The sequence below is a fragment of the Vulpes vulpes genome, chromosome 16 (assembly GCF_048418805.1).
Source record: "Vulpes vulpes isolate BD-2025 chromosome 16, VulVul3, whole genome shotgun sequence".
NCBI lineage: Eukaryota > Metazoa > Chordata > Mammalia > Carnivora > Canidae > Vulpes > Vulpes vulpes.
Window position 1 is genome coordinate 56,365,165 of NC_132795.1, and position 14,252 is coordinate 56,379,416.

A 14,252-nucleotide genomic window follows, 5' to 3' on the forward strand; every position below is an offset into this window, starting at 1 on the left:
AAATGCTCCCTGAGAAAGGGATTTCCAGAAGAGGGGCTGAGGGTCCTTGACGCCTGGGACAGTAGAGCCACCTGAGCAGAAGTGGTTGAAAGCTCTGCTCTCAGGAGGCTTATTCCAGGAGAGGTTTGCTCTCTTCCCGGGAGCGTGCCCACCTTCAGCCCCCGGTGCCTTTCCCAGCTGCTCAGAGGCTGCTAGAGCCTCCCTCCCATCCCCCACAGCAGAACGGCCAGCATCACACTCCGATCACTTTTATGGAAAGTGTAGGAGGCATTTCATTACACGGATCACCCTGTCTCTTTCAATAACTACTCCTCACATCAAAGCCAACTCTCGGGTCAGCCTGGAATCAACCTGGTTTCATTGAAAAGCCCGTGGAACACAAAGTCAGCCAGGCAGCGAGGCAGAGAAAGGAAGGGAACATGATGTAATTTATAGATTTCTGTTTAAAGAGAGGAAAATATCTTACAATGCTCATCATTTCCTTTGATGAATTCCCAAAAGACACTGCTCTTAAGTGGAATTCCTAAAAGACCGGTTGGTTGTCATCCCCCGTTACCATGTCGAGGCTCTTGAAGGAGCCTGGTGGTGGCAGAAAGGCAGGCCGAGGCTGTGTGCTGGGGCCTGTGCTCAGCCCTGGAGACATCGATGTCAAAGAACGGTGTGCGATCCATGGCCCCAGGCAGAGGCCCAGCTGGCAGGGAGGACCCTGGGCGACGGGGGCAATGACACAGATGCCACCTGCTGCTGGAGGTGCAACTGGGAGGCGAAAGCTGAGCCTCACGCCGGGAGCCACACTGGTTGAGCACAGCAAGGATGTGATATATAATCAGCCAGACACCGGGGGCTCCATGTAGGAACTTTGTCACTTCATTGCTTATGCCTAGAACAGCCTCTGGAATAAAGGAGGTGCTCCATAAATGCCTGTCTGTTAACTAAAGGACAGATGCAGGATTCTTCAGTGGCTATTACTACCTATTCCATACCTCCATATCCTTATTATTAAAGAGAGAAGAGCTTAGAGTGTTTGGTTCATTTTGGTGTCCCCAGACAAAAGACTCGAAGTGGTGGTGTTAACAGGGCAGGATTCCAAGGCTCTGATTTAAGCCTACTTAATCCAACAGTATTTTTTGAGTATTTGTAATGAGAGTCAGCAAACTTTTTCTACATAAAGGGCCAGACAGTAAATATATTAGGTTTTGTGGGCCATACAGCCTTGGAGTATTGTAGACATATGCAGGCTGCCTTTGGCGTGGTTTGCTGACCCCTGATCTATAATGTGCTAATCTCGGGCTAAGCAACAAAAGTAATTTTTGAAAGTTGGAAGATGTGAGTTCCTATCATTGTCTAACAGATTCTAATCCTAATAGATTCTAATTAGATTTGCTTTCTTGTTTTTCTAAGATTTTATTTATTTATTTATTTATTTATTTATTTATTTATTTATTTATTTGACAGAGAGAGAGCACAAGTAGGCAGAGTAGCAGGCGGAGGGAGAGGGAGAAGCAGGTTCCCTGCTGAGCAGAGAGCCCAATGTTCCATCCCGGGACCCTGGGATCATGACCTGAGCTAACCAGGTGCCCCAGATTCTCTCATACTTAATAAGCTCTAACCTGGTTGATTAAAGAAGCTAGAAAGAAGGGATCATTCTTCTAAAATGATCCCCAGTCCCCCTGAAGTGGGTGGAGCTAAGGCCCAGAGAGGCCCACGGAGGTTCTTCAAGAGGTGGGAAGCACTTGAGGTGGGCGGGGCTGCGCCTGGAAGTGGGCGGGGCTGAAGGTGGGTGGGCGGAGCCCAAGCCTCTCCCAGTTCAGGTCTGTTACACCCATCCTCAGTTGCAAGTCTGTGGCATGGGAGGCCAGTAAAGGGGCCCATGCCCTCACACAGGCAGGGATAGAAGCAAGAGTGTGGTGCTAGAGGGAGCCTGGTCCCTAATCCAAACCAGAGATCATTCCAGAAGGAAAGAGACTTGGCCTCTAGAGGCATTCAACTCATTTACTTCATGAGACATTCACTAAGCACTCTCCGTGCAGGGCATTGTTGTTGGTACAGGGGACCCAAGCATGAACAAAACAAAGCTGGCACCTCTGCGAAGAGGATGTTCTTCAAGCAGGAAGGAGGAAACAAGCAGTAAGCAGGAGCACAGATAACCCCGAGATAGTCTCAGAGCTTTCAGGGCACAGAGAGTGAGGGGGCGGGTGGAGAGCAGGGGGGGGTGTCACTTCTCTAAATGAAGAAAAGAGCTAAGAGGATCTAGCAGAAGTGCGTGCCTGAGGAGGGAATGGCAAGAGCAAAGGCCTTATTAAGGCAGGGCGGAGAAGGGAGTGTTTGGGGGTGGGGGGAAGGCTGGACTGGCTGAGCACAATGCACAAATGGAGGGCATCCCACAGCAGGAGGTCAGAGAGGGAGTAGAGGAGCCTAATCATGTTGGGAAGAAATCAGATCTCATTCTAAGTATGATGGGAACCATGGGCTGCTGGCCAGGGAGGCAGGGAGACCAGTGGAGGCTGTTGCAGCCCTCACAGACATCCCGGACATCCTGGTGACAGGCTTTGGCCATTCGACCAGAGCATTAGCTGTGGGGATGGCAAGAAGTGAGGGGCTGTTTGGGAGCCAGGGCTGTGGCCAGGCAATGGGGGTGGGGGCCCAAGGACAGGCCCTTGCTGGATTTCCAAAGGACAGCAGAGGACCATGAGGAGGAACAGGATGGGGGCAGGCAATCTAGGGAGTGGAAAGGTGCTCAGCAAAGAGAGACACTCTGGCTTTGACCATTGACACTCAGCCTGCCTCAGACTCAGAGGGGCACCGGGGCAGGCAGGGTGGGCTCCAGAAAGGTGACTGGAGCACCTGCTCTTCCCCAGGTCGGGGACACAATCTACTGGACTCTGCTCAACCGAGGGTCAGGATCTGTTCAGAGCCTGACACAGGGCCAGCACACTTGTGGAATGAACCAAGGCCTGACCATATGGGATTGTGGGCCTTGCCTGGCAGAGCCATAATTCCCGGAAAACCCTCTGAGGTCTTCTCCTCAGCTCTGTGGGGCTGAGCATCCTGGTACTCAAGAGGCCAGAAGAGATCTGAGCTCCCCAGGGGCCATGGGTCCTTTTTGGCTGCAGACAAAGTAAAGACCGGCCCTCGTGGCATTTGCAATCTATGATAAATGAAATTAACAAGTTAATTATATAGTCTGCTAAACTGTGAGGAGTGACATGGAGAAAAATCCAGCAGGAAAGCAGGGATAGGAAGTTCCAGGGTCGGGGGAGAGGTCAATAAAAATCCTCCTTGTGAAGTTTGAGCAAAGACTGAAGGAAGTGAGAGAGAGCCATGTGGAAAGCCAAGAGGAGAATGTTCCAGGAAGAGGGAACCGTAAGTGCAAAGGCCCTGAGACAGAAGCAGGTCTGGAATATTTGAAGAATAGGACTGAGGCCAGAAAGACAAGAGTAGAGTGAGCAAGGGGGAGCCAAGGAAGAGTCAGTGTAGAGAGGTTCAGGGCCCCTGTGGGTCATAGAAAGGGCTTAGGTTTTGCAGGAAGCCATGGGAAGGTCTGAGCAGAGGAGTGATGCCATCTCACATCCTACAGGACACTCTGATTGCCACATTCACAAGAGACTGAAATAGAGCAAGGACAGAAACAGGCAGAACAGTTAGGAACTTGCTGGCGATAATCTAGACAAGAGGTGGCGTCCTGAACCAAGATAGAAGCAGTTGAAGGAGGTGGGAAAGGGTCAGAGCCAGAAAATATTCCTGAGGAACTGCACATTGGATTTCCTGAAAGGCTGCATGTGGATTTCCCAGGGAAAGAAGGAGTCAAGGTTTGAGTCCAAGGCTGGGATTGGGGAGAATGGGAAGCTCAGTGTCAGCTCCATTAAGTCAGAGAAGCCTATGGGACTCCCTGGGGAGATGCCCTGCAGTCTGGGACTCCCAGATCAAGTCCTGCCCCAAGACAGGAGTGTGCCAGTTGTCCGCAGGTGGATGGTGTCTAAAGCCACAAGACTTGATGAATGTACCAAGGCTGTGGTGCAGAGAAGAGGTGTAGGGTCTGAGCCCCAGGATGCTAAGGCTTAGAAACCAGGAAGATGAGAAGGCCCCGGGGAAGGAGGTTGAGGAGGGTGGCTAGTAGGTGGCCCTGGGTCACCCCTACCATCCTCATTCCACCAGCTCCACTGAGGATCTAGAGCAGAGAGGGAGGAGAGAGAAGACCAGCAGGGCATGGCTGGGTGGGAATACAGAGCTCATCTCCTGGGGTGGCAAAGAAAGTGGGGATCACTTGCTCTCAGGCCATCAGGCCAAGCTTTGGGCATTGTCTAGGGCCTCTTGGGGGCCCTGGCAGATGAAGGCACCCAATCAATATCTGATGGGATGAGTGAATGAATGAAAGAATGAATGGATGAATGCTCTTACCCCGCAAACCCCATGCATATTTGAGGAGTTCCATGGCTTCTTCTGAACCATAGAGTCCAGGGGCTTTCTAGTGACAGGCCCTGGTCACCACCCTGGGCCTCCTGACATCTGGGCCCCAGGAAGGTATGGCCAGTGTGGCCCTCACCCACCCATCGCTAGCTTACCCAGAAACAAAAGATGACCAGAACTTTTCCCAGCGAGCTCTGAGGGGCCACCGGTGTGTCCACTCAGGTGCTTCCTCATCCTTATCCCTCCTTAGCAAAGCTTGAGAGCAGGTGAAGAACAGAGACAGTGGTGACCTGGATGTGACTTCCTTTGACTGTCAGCATGTGTCCGTGTGTCTGCCTTTGTGAGTCTATGCTGTGTTCTGTGTCTTTTGGTGCCTGTGTGTCCATACGTTGGAGTGTCTGTCTGAATATGAAAGTGGCTGTGTGTTGCCTCGTGTCTGCGGGTCCCTGCAGGGTGTGTGTCTGTGTGTCCAGGAAATAGGAGTTGGTATTCTCCAGTGGTCATGGTGTGATTTGGACACATCCTAAGCTGCCACCCACACTCACTCACAATCATGCAACCGGAGCAAACATTTCTCAAAACGGTACTGACCTCGCACACGCCGCACACGTTGACACTTTCAATTCTGTCCTGGTTCATTTCTTTAAGTGCTGGTTGCACCCGGCACGCTGACTTCATCACCTTGTCCTGACTCACAACCTGCACTGTGATAAACACAGTCTAGGTAACCCCGGGCCCATGAGAAACTGCAACAGTCCCTTCTGCCACAAGAACTAACATTTCCTGGTGCTTGGCACATCCCAGGCATGTCCCAGGTGCTATTGTAATTGCTTAATATGTGTTGATTCATTACTCCTCATCACAGGCTATGAGCTGGTTGTGCTCATGATCTCCCTATGGCAGGGGGACAACCGAGACTCAGGAGGGCAGGCAGCACAGCCAAGAGAAGCACGTAGGCCGCCTCTCCCTGAGTTGGTGCCACTGATCACCAGTCTTGGAGACAATGGAGACTGGGACAACATCTGGCACCTGTACAGATGGCAATCCCCAAGGAAGCTCACAGAGCTTCCAGAATTCTTTTCCTATGTCACTATATACTGCACACTTGACTACTTTATACATTATCTGCGTTGCCCTTCACAACATCCTGTGAGGCAGGTACTGTTGGTGTCCCCATTACACAGATGAGAAAGGGGAGGCACATAGGCTACACTGCCAATGGGGCATGGCTGGGATGGGACCCCAGGGAGGCCACGTGTGGAGCCCAGACTCTTAACCACCACTCTCAACTCATCTCTCTCCCCCGTTCCTCCTTCCCCGAGTCTGTTCCCCTCCAGGAACACCTCCTCCCTCTCTTTCCTCCACTGTCTCTCCCCCATCCCCTCACATTCATACACTCATGCTCACACCTACATTTGTGGTCCTGGCCACCCCATCCAGCACAGTGTGGATGGGAGCAAGGAAGACCCTAGAAGCAACTCCTGAGCCACTCCTGGGTGATCCCATCCTGTGAGAAGGGACCAAATCCCAAGTGGGATAATAGACATAAAGAGTTGAGCGCCGGGGCACCTGGGTGGCTCAGTGGTTGAGCATCTGCCTTTAGCTCAGGGCGTGATTCCCGAGGTCCTGGGATTGAGTCCTGCATCAGGCTCCCCGCAGGGAGCCTTCTTCTCTCTCTGCCTGAGTCTCTGCCTCTCTCTGTGTCTCTCATGAATAAATAAATAAAACCTTTAAAAAAAAAAAAAAAGAGTTGAGCACCATGCCCAGGAAATAGGGAGCCCACCCTCCATATACTCGGTAATGACAAACATTTTGATCAAAAGCCACAAATGGCACTGGAAATAGGTTAAGATGGTGTACTGGCCTGGCCGAGGGGACCCTGATGGGAGGTTCTGGGGTGCACAGGACCATCAAAGGCAGACAGGACCCTACAGATCATCTAATCCAGACAAGAAAGTGGAAGCCAGGCACACCACTGCATGATTTGCACAAGCTCCTCCTGAGCCATCACTAAACACTGGGGCTCCCCCAACCCTAAAGCTAGCTAGCCCTCTTACTCTTCCATAGGCAGGCTCTCCTGTGCTCACCTCTGTATCTACAACCCCCCATTTATGACTAGCCCAGACCCTACCTCTGGGCCCCAAGCCTGCACATCTACCCTGTGAGCCCCCCAACTCCGGCCTGGCCTTGGCCTGCCTCGTTTCCTTTAGAGCCCCCCCCAAGCTCTCCAGTGGCTCTTAGTGACTGAGGGTCTTCCAGTACTGTGAGCAAGGATTCTTCCTCCAGCTTACTCATGCTGCTTCCTCTCCCTGGAACACTCCACACCCTGCCTCTCTTCGGCCCCATTAGCTTCTCCTTATGCATCAGATGCCAGCTCCAACATCACTCCCTCAGGGCAGCCCTCTTCACCCCCCACATGAGCTCAGAGGATGGTTTGAGGGGTGGGAAGTGCAGGCAGGACTGAAAGCAGGGGAATACAGTGGTTAGACACACAGACCCTCCAGGCAGACGGCCTGGGTTCACGGCCCAATTTCTCCACTTCCTCACTGGGTGAACCCATGCCCAGCATGGAACCTGGCACAGCGGCAGGCACTTAGTCTCTATTTATTCACTAGACTCACAGCTAGTCGAAAACAAAGCATTTTCCCACTCTAACCATGCAGCCTTTCCCCAGTCCAGCATATTACATTCTCAACCAGGAATGGCCAAACTGCAGCTAGTAGGCCAAATCTGGCCCAGCAACTGTTTTTGTAAATAAAGTTTTATTGGAAAAGAACCACACTCACTTGTTTACATATTGCCTAAGGCTGTTCTCATGCTCCAACAGCTAAGCTGGGTAGTTGAAATAGAGAACATATGGCCAGCAAAGCCAGAAATATTTACTAGCTGTCCCTCTACAGAAAAAGTCTGCCAATACCTGCTTTAGGTATTTGTAATCTCCTTGAAGCCAAAGCAATGGCTTTATGGGGTTCGTATGAAGTCTAAATGGGTTTACCTGTGTGCCAGGATGGAGCCTGGCACATAGGAAGAGCTCCATAAGTGTTGGTAGGTACTGCGTAGTCCCATATGCTTACTCATAGGAGATCAATAAATATTTGTTCATTTAATAAATCAGATACCTTCATGCTCCTCATGACAGATTTTAGCGCTAAAACCATACCAGCTTCAGTGGGAATCAACAAGACGATTCGTGGGGAAGTAGCATCTGGATGAAGGGGAGGGGGTGGACAATAGAAGTAATAAAAATCATACCTTTTATCACTTTCCAGGGTAGAATCAGTAAAGATATTATACAATTCAGTCTTGACAACAGGGCTTCTCAAACTTTCCCATGCATTTGCTGGTGCTAAGCACTTTCAGGAGAATGTAGATTCTAACTCAGCAGCTGCAGAGGGAGGCCTGAGAATCTGCAGTTCTAACAAGCTTCCCGTGACGCTTCCCTGGCTGGCTCGTCGACTGCCCTTCGAGCCGCAGAGCCTTACATTCCCATGAGCTGGCTATTAGGGTTACTTTTCCTGTTCTACAGGACGCAAAAACAGACCCAGAGAGGTAGAGACCCTTGCCCACGGCCACGTTGTGAGTGAGTGACAAAGCCAGGATAAGTAGCCAGGTGCAGTAAATTCCCAAATTCTCCACCCCACCCCCCACCCACCCCCAGCCAGAAAGACCTCCTTCAAGAAACTTCTCCAACGTAGGTGTCCCTGCTTGCTCTGAAGCCAATTCCTGCCCAGCCTGAATCTGGGTCCTAAAAACATTAGCCTTCCTAGGCATGGTGCTGTCTACTGGCTGTCCCCTGTCTCCTTCGTACTGGGCAAACCTCTTCCAAGAGGCTGGTGTTTGGGTTGGCTCTGCCGGAGAGGCCTCTGTTCTGTACTGCCTGCTGGCTGCCATGCTCTAGAGCTTATCATTAGCTGCTTCAGGACCTTCTGAAGTGGTCCCATTTCCACCACATTACTCTCTGTTGGCTGCAACATAACAGACCTCTCTCTCCTGCCCCCTTCCATCTTGTCTTTGCACACATGGGCAGGCACACACACACACACACACACACACACACACACACAGCATCCCTGCTCCCTCTCTCTGCTGGCTGGAAGGCTGAGTTGGGACATCCGGGGCTCTTGCAGCAGACGGAGCTGACACCATCAAGCCCTGGCTGCCTGTGAGGCATTTGCTCAGAGGGTGCAGGCTGGGTTTGCCAAATACAGGTATACAGTGGGCAGGAAGCACCTGCTTTCTGAGAGGGAAAAGACTGGAGACCTTCCTCCTCCCCTCTGCTCAACTGAACCACCACTGCTGCCCCTCAGAGGTCACACCAACCTCTCTTGCCTCCATTTTGCTGTCACCCTCCAGTTCCAGCTGGTGAGAAATCATATCCACATGGAGAGGGCAGAAGCATAAGAAATCATCTAAAGGTCCACACCCGCTTTACACACGGGAAAGCCAGAGGTGAGGTCTCTGCCCAAGTGAGTGGCACAGCTGGGACCCCAAACCCAGATCTCTGGACTCTGCAGCACCCTTCCCAGGCTCCTTGGGAGCCCTGTAGGGAGAGTATAGGGTGGTCCAAAAGTTGGGCTGATCTGAACTTGAATCCTGACTCATTAGCTGGGCTGCCTTGGGCAAGTTACTTTGCCTCTCTAAACTTCAGGTCTCTTGTCTATAAACTGGGGCTAAAAAACACAGCCCATGGGGCTCTTAGGAGGATTAAATTAGAGAATGTATATTAGGTACTCATTCAAGATTCTATACGGAGTAGGTGCTTATCAAAGATTATTTTCTCGTGAGTCTTCTAATAAGCTCCCCCATCCCCCTGTGCTTATGAAGATAAGGATTCAGGCAGCACTCAGGTGTGCATGTCCAGGCATTATGTATGCGTGTGTGGGGGTGTGGGGGCTGGGGGATCGGGCTGGCGACACAACTGTTACCTTAAAATGGCTTGTTGGGGGAGAGTGTCCACTCAGACCTGGGGGGAGACGGCCCATCCCCACCCGCGGGAGAGGAAGTCCAACTGCCCAGTAACCCAGCTGCTACCCGCCCCCACTCCCCATGGGCCTCATCCTTTGGCCCCTAGTGCTGGTTCATTCTTCTTCAAGTCCCCCTAAAATAACCCCTTCACCCAACAGCATCAATAAGCTGTGTGGATCTCCTGAAGAGCCATGGGGAAGAGAGAGGAGGAGTTTTATATCACACATCACAGCAAACTGCCTAAAATCCTCTTGGAAAAAGTCCTCCAATTCTGTATTGAAAAAAACCTCTTTTCTCCACAGACTTTTGTGGCCACACTGCCACCAAAAGGGGCAGGGAGCCAGGGGAGGCTCTACTCCTGGCACCTTCCTCTCCAAGATGCACCCCTACCCTGCCCCATCCTGCCAACCCACCCTCTAACCAGGACCCAACTTCCTCAGAATCCACTTAAACAACCCAAACATGTAAAGAAAACCTCCTTTCCCTCCTGTGAGCCTCCAGATGCTCTGCCTCCAGCCTGGCCCACAGCTCCCAGGACTCAGAGCCCTGAGGTCACTCACCACCTATTTGAATCTGGAGAGAAAGACTGTTTTACCCTCCAGAGACACTTCGTGGAGACCCCACACCTCTGGGTCCCCATCTGGACACTGTCCCCCACAGATGCCTCCTGCCAGCCTGGCCTGCTCCCCCCGCCCTCAGCCATCTGCGTCCCTCTGTCCTCCTGTCCTCCCATATGTGGGAGTAAAATGTTCCTTAGGGTGTTCTTTTCTTGTGCCTGTTTGTCGGTCCTTTCTTCTCACCTTACCCTGAAGGCGTTTTTAGGGAGTTTTGTTTTTCACTTTTTCTTTTCTGGGCATGTCTGCTTCTTCCTCTTTCTGGACCTCCTCACCTTGTTTATTCACTCAGTGACCTTGCATTGGGGGCCTACTGTGTCTCCGGCACTGACCTGACTGAGGTTGAGGTGGTGGGGACAGAATAAAAAGAGAGACCCTCCCCCTAAAAAAAGCCACAGTTTCCACCTTCATGGGGCCCCATGGCTTGTGGAAGCATACACAGAAAAAGTTTTTCCTATACTATCCCTTACCCAGCGTTCACTACGTGTCCTCAGAGACTTATCCAAGTGCATTATCAGAATCAACTCATTTAATCCTCACAGCCATCGTAGGAGGCAGGTGCTATTACCATTCCCATTTTATAGATAAGGAAACTGAGTTACAGAGAGACACCTTGCCCAACCCTACACAGCTAATACATGCAAAAGCCAGATTCAGAGCCATGTGGCTCCTTTACCATGATGACACACTGCCTCTCCATGTGCCCCAGGTGTCCCAAACCACACAGGAAGGGACGGATAACTTTGCCCAGGGAAGTCAGGGAAGGCTTGACAGAAGAGGCGAGTTTGAGTTGAGTCTTGATGGTTGAAGAGAAGTTTGCTGAGTCAGAAAGAATAGGAAAAGCATTCTAGTAAGAAGGGTAGGTATGTCAAAAGCCAGAAGCATTAATGACATGACATGTGACATATGCTGCGGCTAGACATGAGGGAACACGGGGAGGGGACCAGGAGCCGTGGGGCTGGAGGTAGCAGAGGCCAAGTCACACAGGGACCCTGAAGACTTCATGAGGCACTGGAGTTTGGCCTGTGGGCAAAGAGGAGCCCCTGAAGGGCTACGAGCTGGGCACTGGCTCCCTCCCTCCCTAAGCGAACTTAGCTCTGGCCCTGTGTCCATGAAACCCTGGTTCCGTGGGCCACTGCCTCCTCCTCTGTGTGTCCCTCTGCCTCACAGCTGTGCAATTCTCTCTCTCTCTGACTCTCGGTGTCCCGCAGGGGCCGTGAGGGCCTCAAGCATCTTCCCGATCCTGAGTGTGATTCTGCTTTTCATGGGTGGACTCTGCATCGCAGCCAGCGAGTTCTACAAGACTCGACACAACATCATCCTGAGTGCCGGCATCTTCTTCGTGTCTGCAGGTAATGGGCTCTGAGCTGGGCAGGCTAGAGCCCAGGCTCACCGCGAGGAGGAAGCCGAGGTTAGGGAGCTGGGCCGCTGGGAAGAACTGGCAGAGAGAGGAGGGAGGGAGAAGAGGAACCTCCAGGACTTGCAACAGGTCACATCACAGAGAAGGCAGGTCGTGCTGGGGCTTCTGCCCCATAGCAACAGCCAAGCCCCCACTGCGTCCTCTAGAAACATTGCCGGACCCCGTCTCTCAGCCCAGTGGACCACCTTCTTCCCACCTTTTAGAAAAGGGCCCAAATCCCAGGTCCCTCTCAGGATACTGGCCTAGCCTCCCTGCCCTGTCCCCTCACTGTCCCACCCCGGTGGGAGCAGGCAGGGACCTAAAACCACATACCTCAGCCCCTTATGGGACAAGTCGTATCACTTCAGATGCCAGAAAAAGCACACGGCTGTAGCATGAGCCATTTAATAAGAATGATGAATGTTTAAGTAGCACATACCACACCCCGGCCCCCAACAGCCCCACACAGGTAGTCCTAAATCATGTAATCCTCTCTATGGCCCTGCAAAAGCGAGCCCTATCATCCTCCCCACTTTACAGACCTGGAAACTCTGACTCAGGTTACCCTTTAAGGCTTTGGATTCCAGGCAGTCTGGCTCCAGGAGCCAGTCTCAACCCCCTGCCATACTGGCTCCAAACCTCTGTGCTGCCTTGAGCAAGTTACCTAATCTCTCTGTGCACCATTGCCTCATTGGCAAACTCCCTGGAAAGCACTCCACGGTGAAGGCAGGTAGCACATGCTCCATAAACAATATTTATTACTATTATTCAGTGGGGGGTACAATGCCTCTCCCCCCCCCCCCCATACCTTTGTTTCCATTAGTCCTCCCCTTGTGGCTCATCAAATAACTATCAAGGTGATGCTGGCCACCAGCCCCTTACAGCACTGGCCCTGGCAGCCCTGGAGCGGGGAAGGCCCCACTCCAGCTGTCCCCTCCCCTGTAAGTCCAGCTTGGGGCCGACACTGCCTGGGACACTAACCACCCCTCTCTGATCTCCCCCGCTGGGCCCGCAGGTCTGAGTAACATCATTGGCATCATAGTGTACATATCTGCCAATGCCGGAGACCCCTCCAAGAGCGACTCCAAAAAGAATAGTTACTCGTACGGCTGGTCCTTCTACTTCGGGGCCCTGTCCTTCATCATCGCCGAGATGGTCGGGGTGCTGGCGGTACACATGTTTATCGACCGGCACAAACAGCTGCGGGCCACGGCCCGTGCCACGGACTACCTCCAGGCCTCGGCCATCACCCGCATCCCCAGCTACCGCTACCGCTACCAGCGCCGCAGCCGCTCCAGCTCCCGCTCCACCGAGCCCTCACACTCCAGGGACGCCTCTCCCGTGGGCATCAAGGGCTTCAACACCCTGCCGTCCACGGAGATCTCCATGTACACCCTCAGCAGGGACCCCCTGAAGGCCGCCACCACGCCCACCGCCACCTACAACTCGGACAGAGACAACAGCTTCCTCCAAGTCCACAACTGTATCCAGAAGGAGAACAAAGACTCTCTCCACTCCAACACAGCCAACCGCCGGACCACCCCCGTATGAAGCCCACGGCGGGGTGGGGATGGGGGATGGATGGGGACAGAGCCTGGCAGCGCCGCAGGAGGGGCGCGCGGGGTGCCCCCCTCGCCCGCCGGCGCAGTGGGCCCGGAGGTGCGGGGGAAGCGGGCACAGGGCTGGATCCCAACCATCCAGGGGCGGGGCGGGAGGCGGGGGAGACCTTCCAAAAGCAAAAACAAAAAAAAAAATTTAAAAAAAACATTAAAAAAAATAAAAACAAAAAAACAAAAAAAGAGAAAAACATAACAAGTAAATTTAAAAAAAAAAAAGAAGAACAAAATATAAGAGGAACATAGAAGCAAAAGGACAGGAGATGTGGAAAAAAAAACACTAACCGAGGGAACGCAAAATAAACTTAAAAAACAGCGAGAGAGGTTAAAAAATTAAAAATAGAAAATAAATCTAAAAGAAAATGCATGATTTCCCATGTACCATTATTTTAACATTTAATAAAAACCAATTTAAATGAAAAAATAAAAGGGAACCAAGCTAACTAACATTAAAGCAAAAAAAAAAAAAAAAAAAAAAAAACGAAGAGCAGAAAGGAAGCGGAATGTTCTCTGCATTTATCAGGAGTTTCTGTTACTTTTTGTTTTAATGCGGGAGAGTTACTTTTCTGTTCTCTTTAACCCCAAGCGGGCTCTGCCTCCCTGGGTGAGTGGGGGGTGGAGACTCAGGGGCCTCGGGGCCAGGTAAGCCCCTCGGTCACTGCCAGGTCCCTGGAGCCTCTGGATGGATGCCCCAGGAACGCTGGGCAAGCTCCAAGGCTTGTGAGCCGGCTCCACCCGGCATTTATGGGGCAATTGTAGGCCTCCAGGTGACTCAAGTCCTTGGTCCCTCCTGTCCGAAAGGTGCCTGGAGGGGGGTATACTTGGGGCTTGCCCAGCCCTCAAGTTCCCAGTCCTTAATGGTCCTTAACCCACTGTGATGACTTCCTAGGCCTTGAGGGAGGGGACGGAGAGGGGATGGCTGCCCGTTGGCTTGCAAGATGCCCGGAAACCCTGGAATCCTCAGGGTGAGCTTTTTGGGGTCACCACCCCAAGCTCCTGCCCCTGGGAGCAGGAGATGCTCACCCCCCCGGGGGGATATAAAGCAGCTCTCCCTCCTCACCTCTCACCTCAGGGCCACCTGATGACCCTGGGGCGATGGTGGACCCCCAAACTCATAAGCCCCCCACCGCCCCCTGGGAAGGGGGCTCATTGACCCTTTGGGGGTCCTTGGACTCACTGACGCCCCCCTGGGGCCCAGCAGGTCCAACAATGACACTGCAAAAAGGTTTCTTTTTACAAAAGAAAAAAAGG

General features: G+C 52.3%; 1 protein-coding gene across 1 annotated transcript in view; it reads left to right on the forward strand.

Annotated features, from left to right (window-relative positions):
• Window positions 1–13,482, forward strand: part of CACNG2 (calcium voltage-gated channel auxiliary subunit gamma 2) — a 111,130-nt gene extending 97,648 nt beyond the window's left edge. Inside the window, exons 3-4 of the mRNA XM_026010981.2 lie at window positions 11,198–11,338; window positions 12,401–13,482. Coding sequence (XP_025866766.1) covers window positions 11,198–11,338; window positions 12,401–12,936 — 677 coding nt within the window. The 3' untranslated portion in view covers window positions 12,937–13,482. The remainder of the gene's footprint in view (window positions 1–11,197; window positions 11,339–12,400) is intronic.
• Window positions 13,483–14,252: the final 770 nt, after the last annotated feature.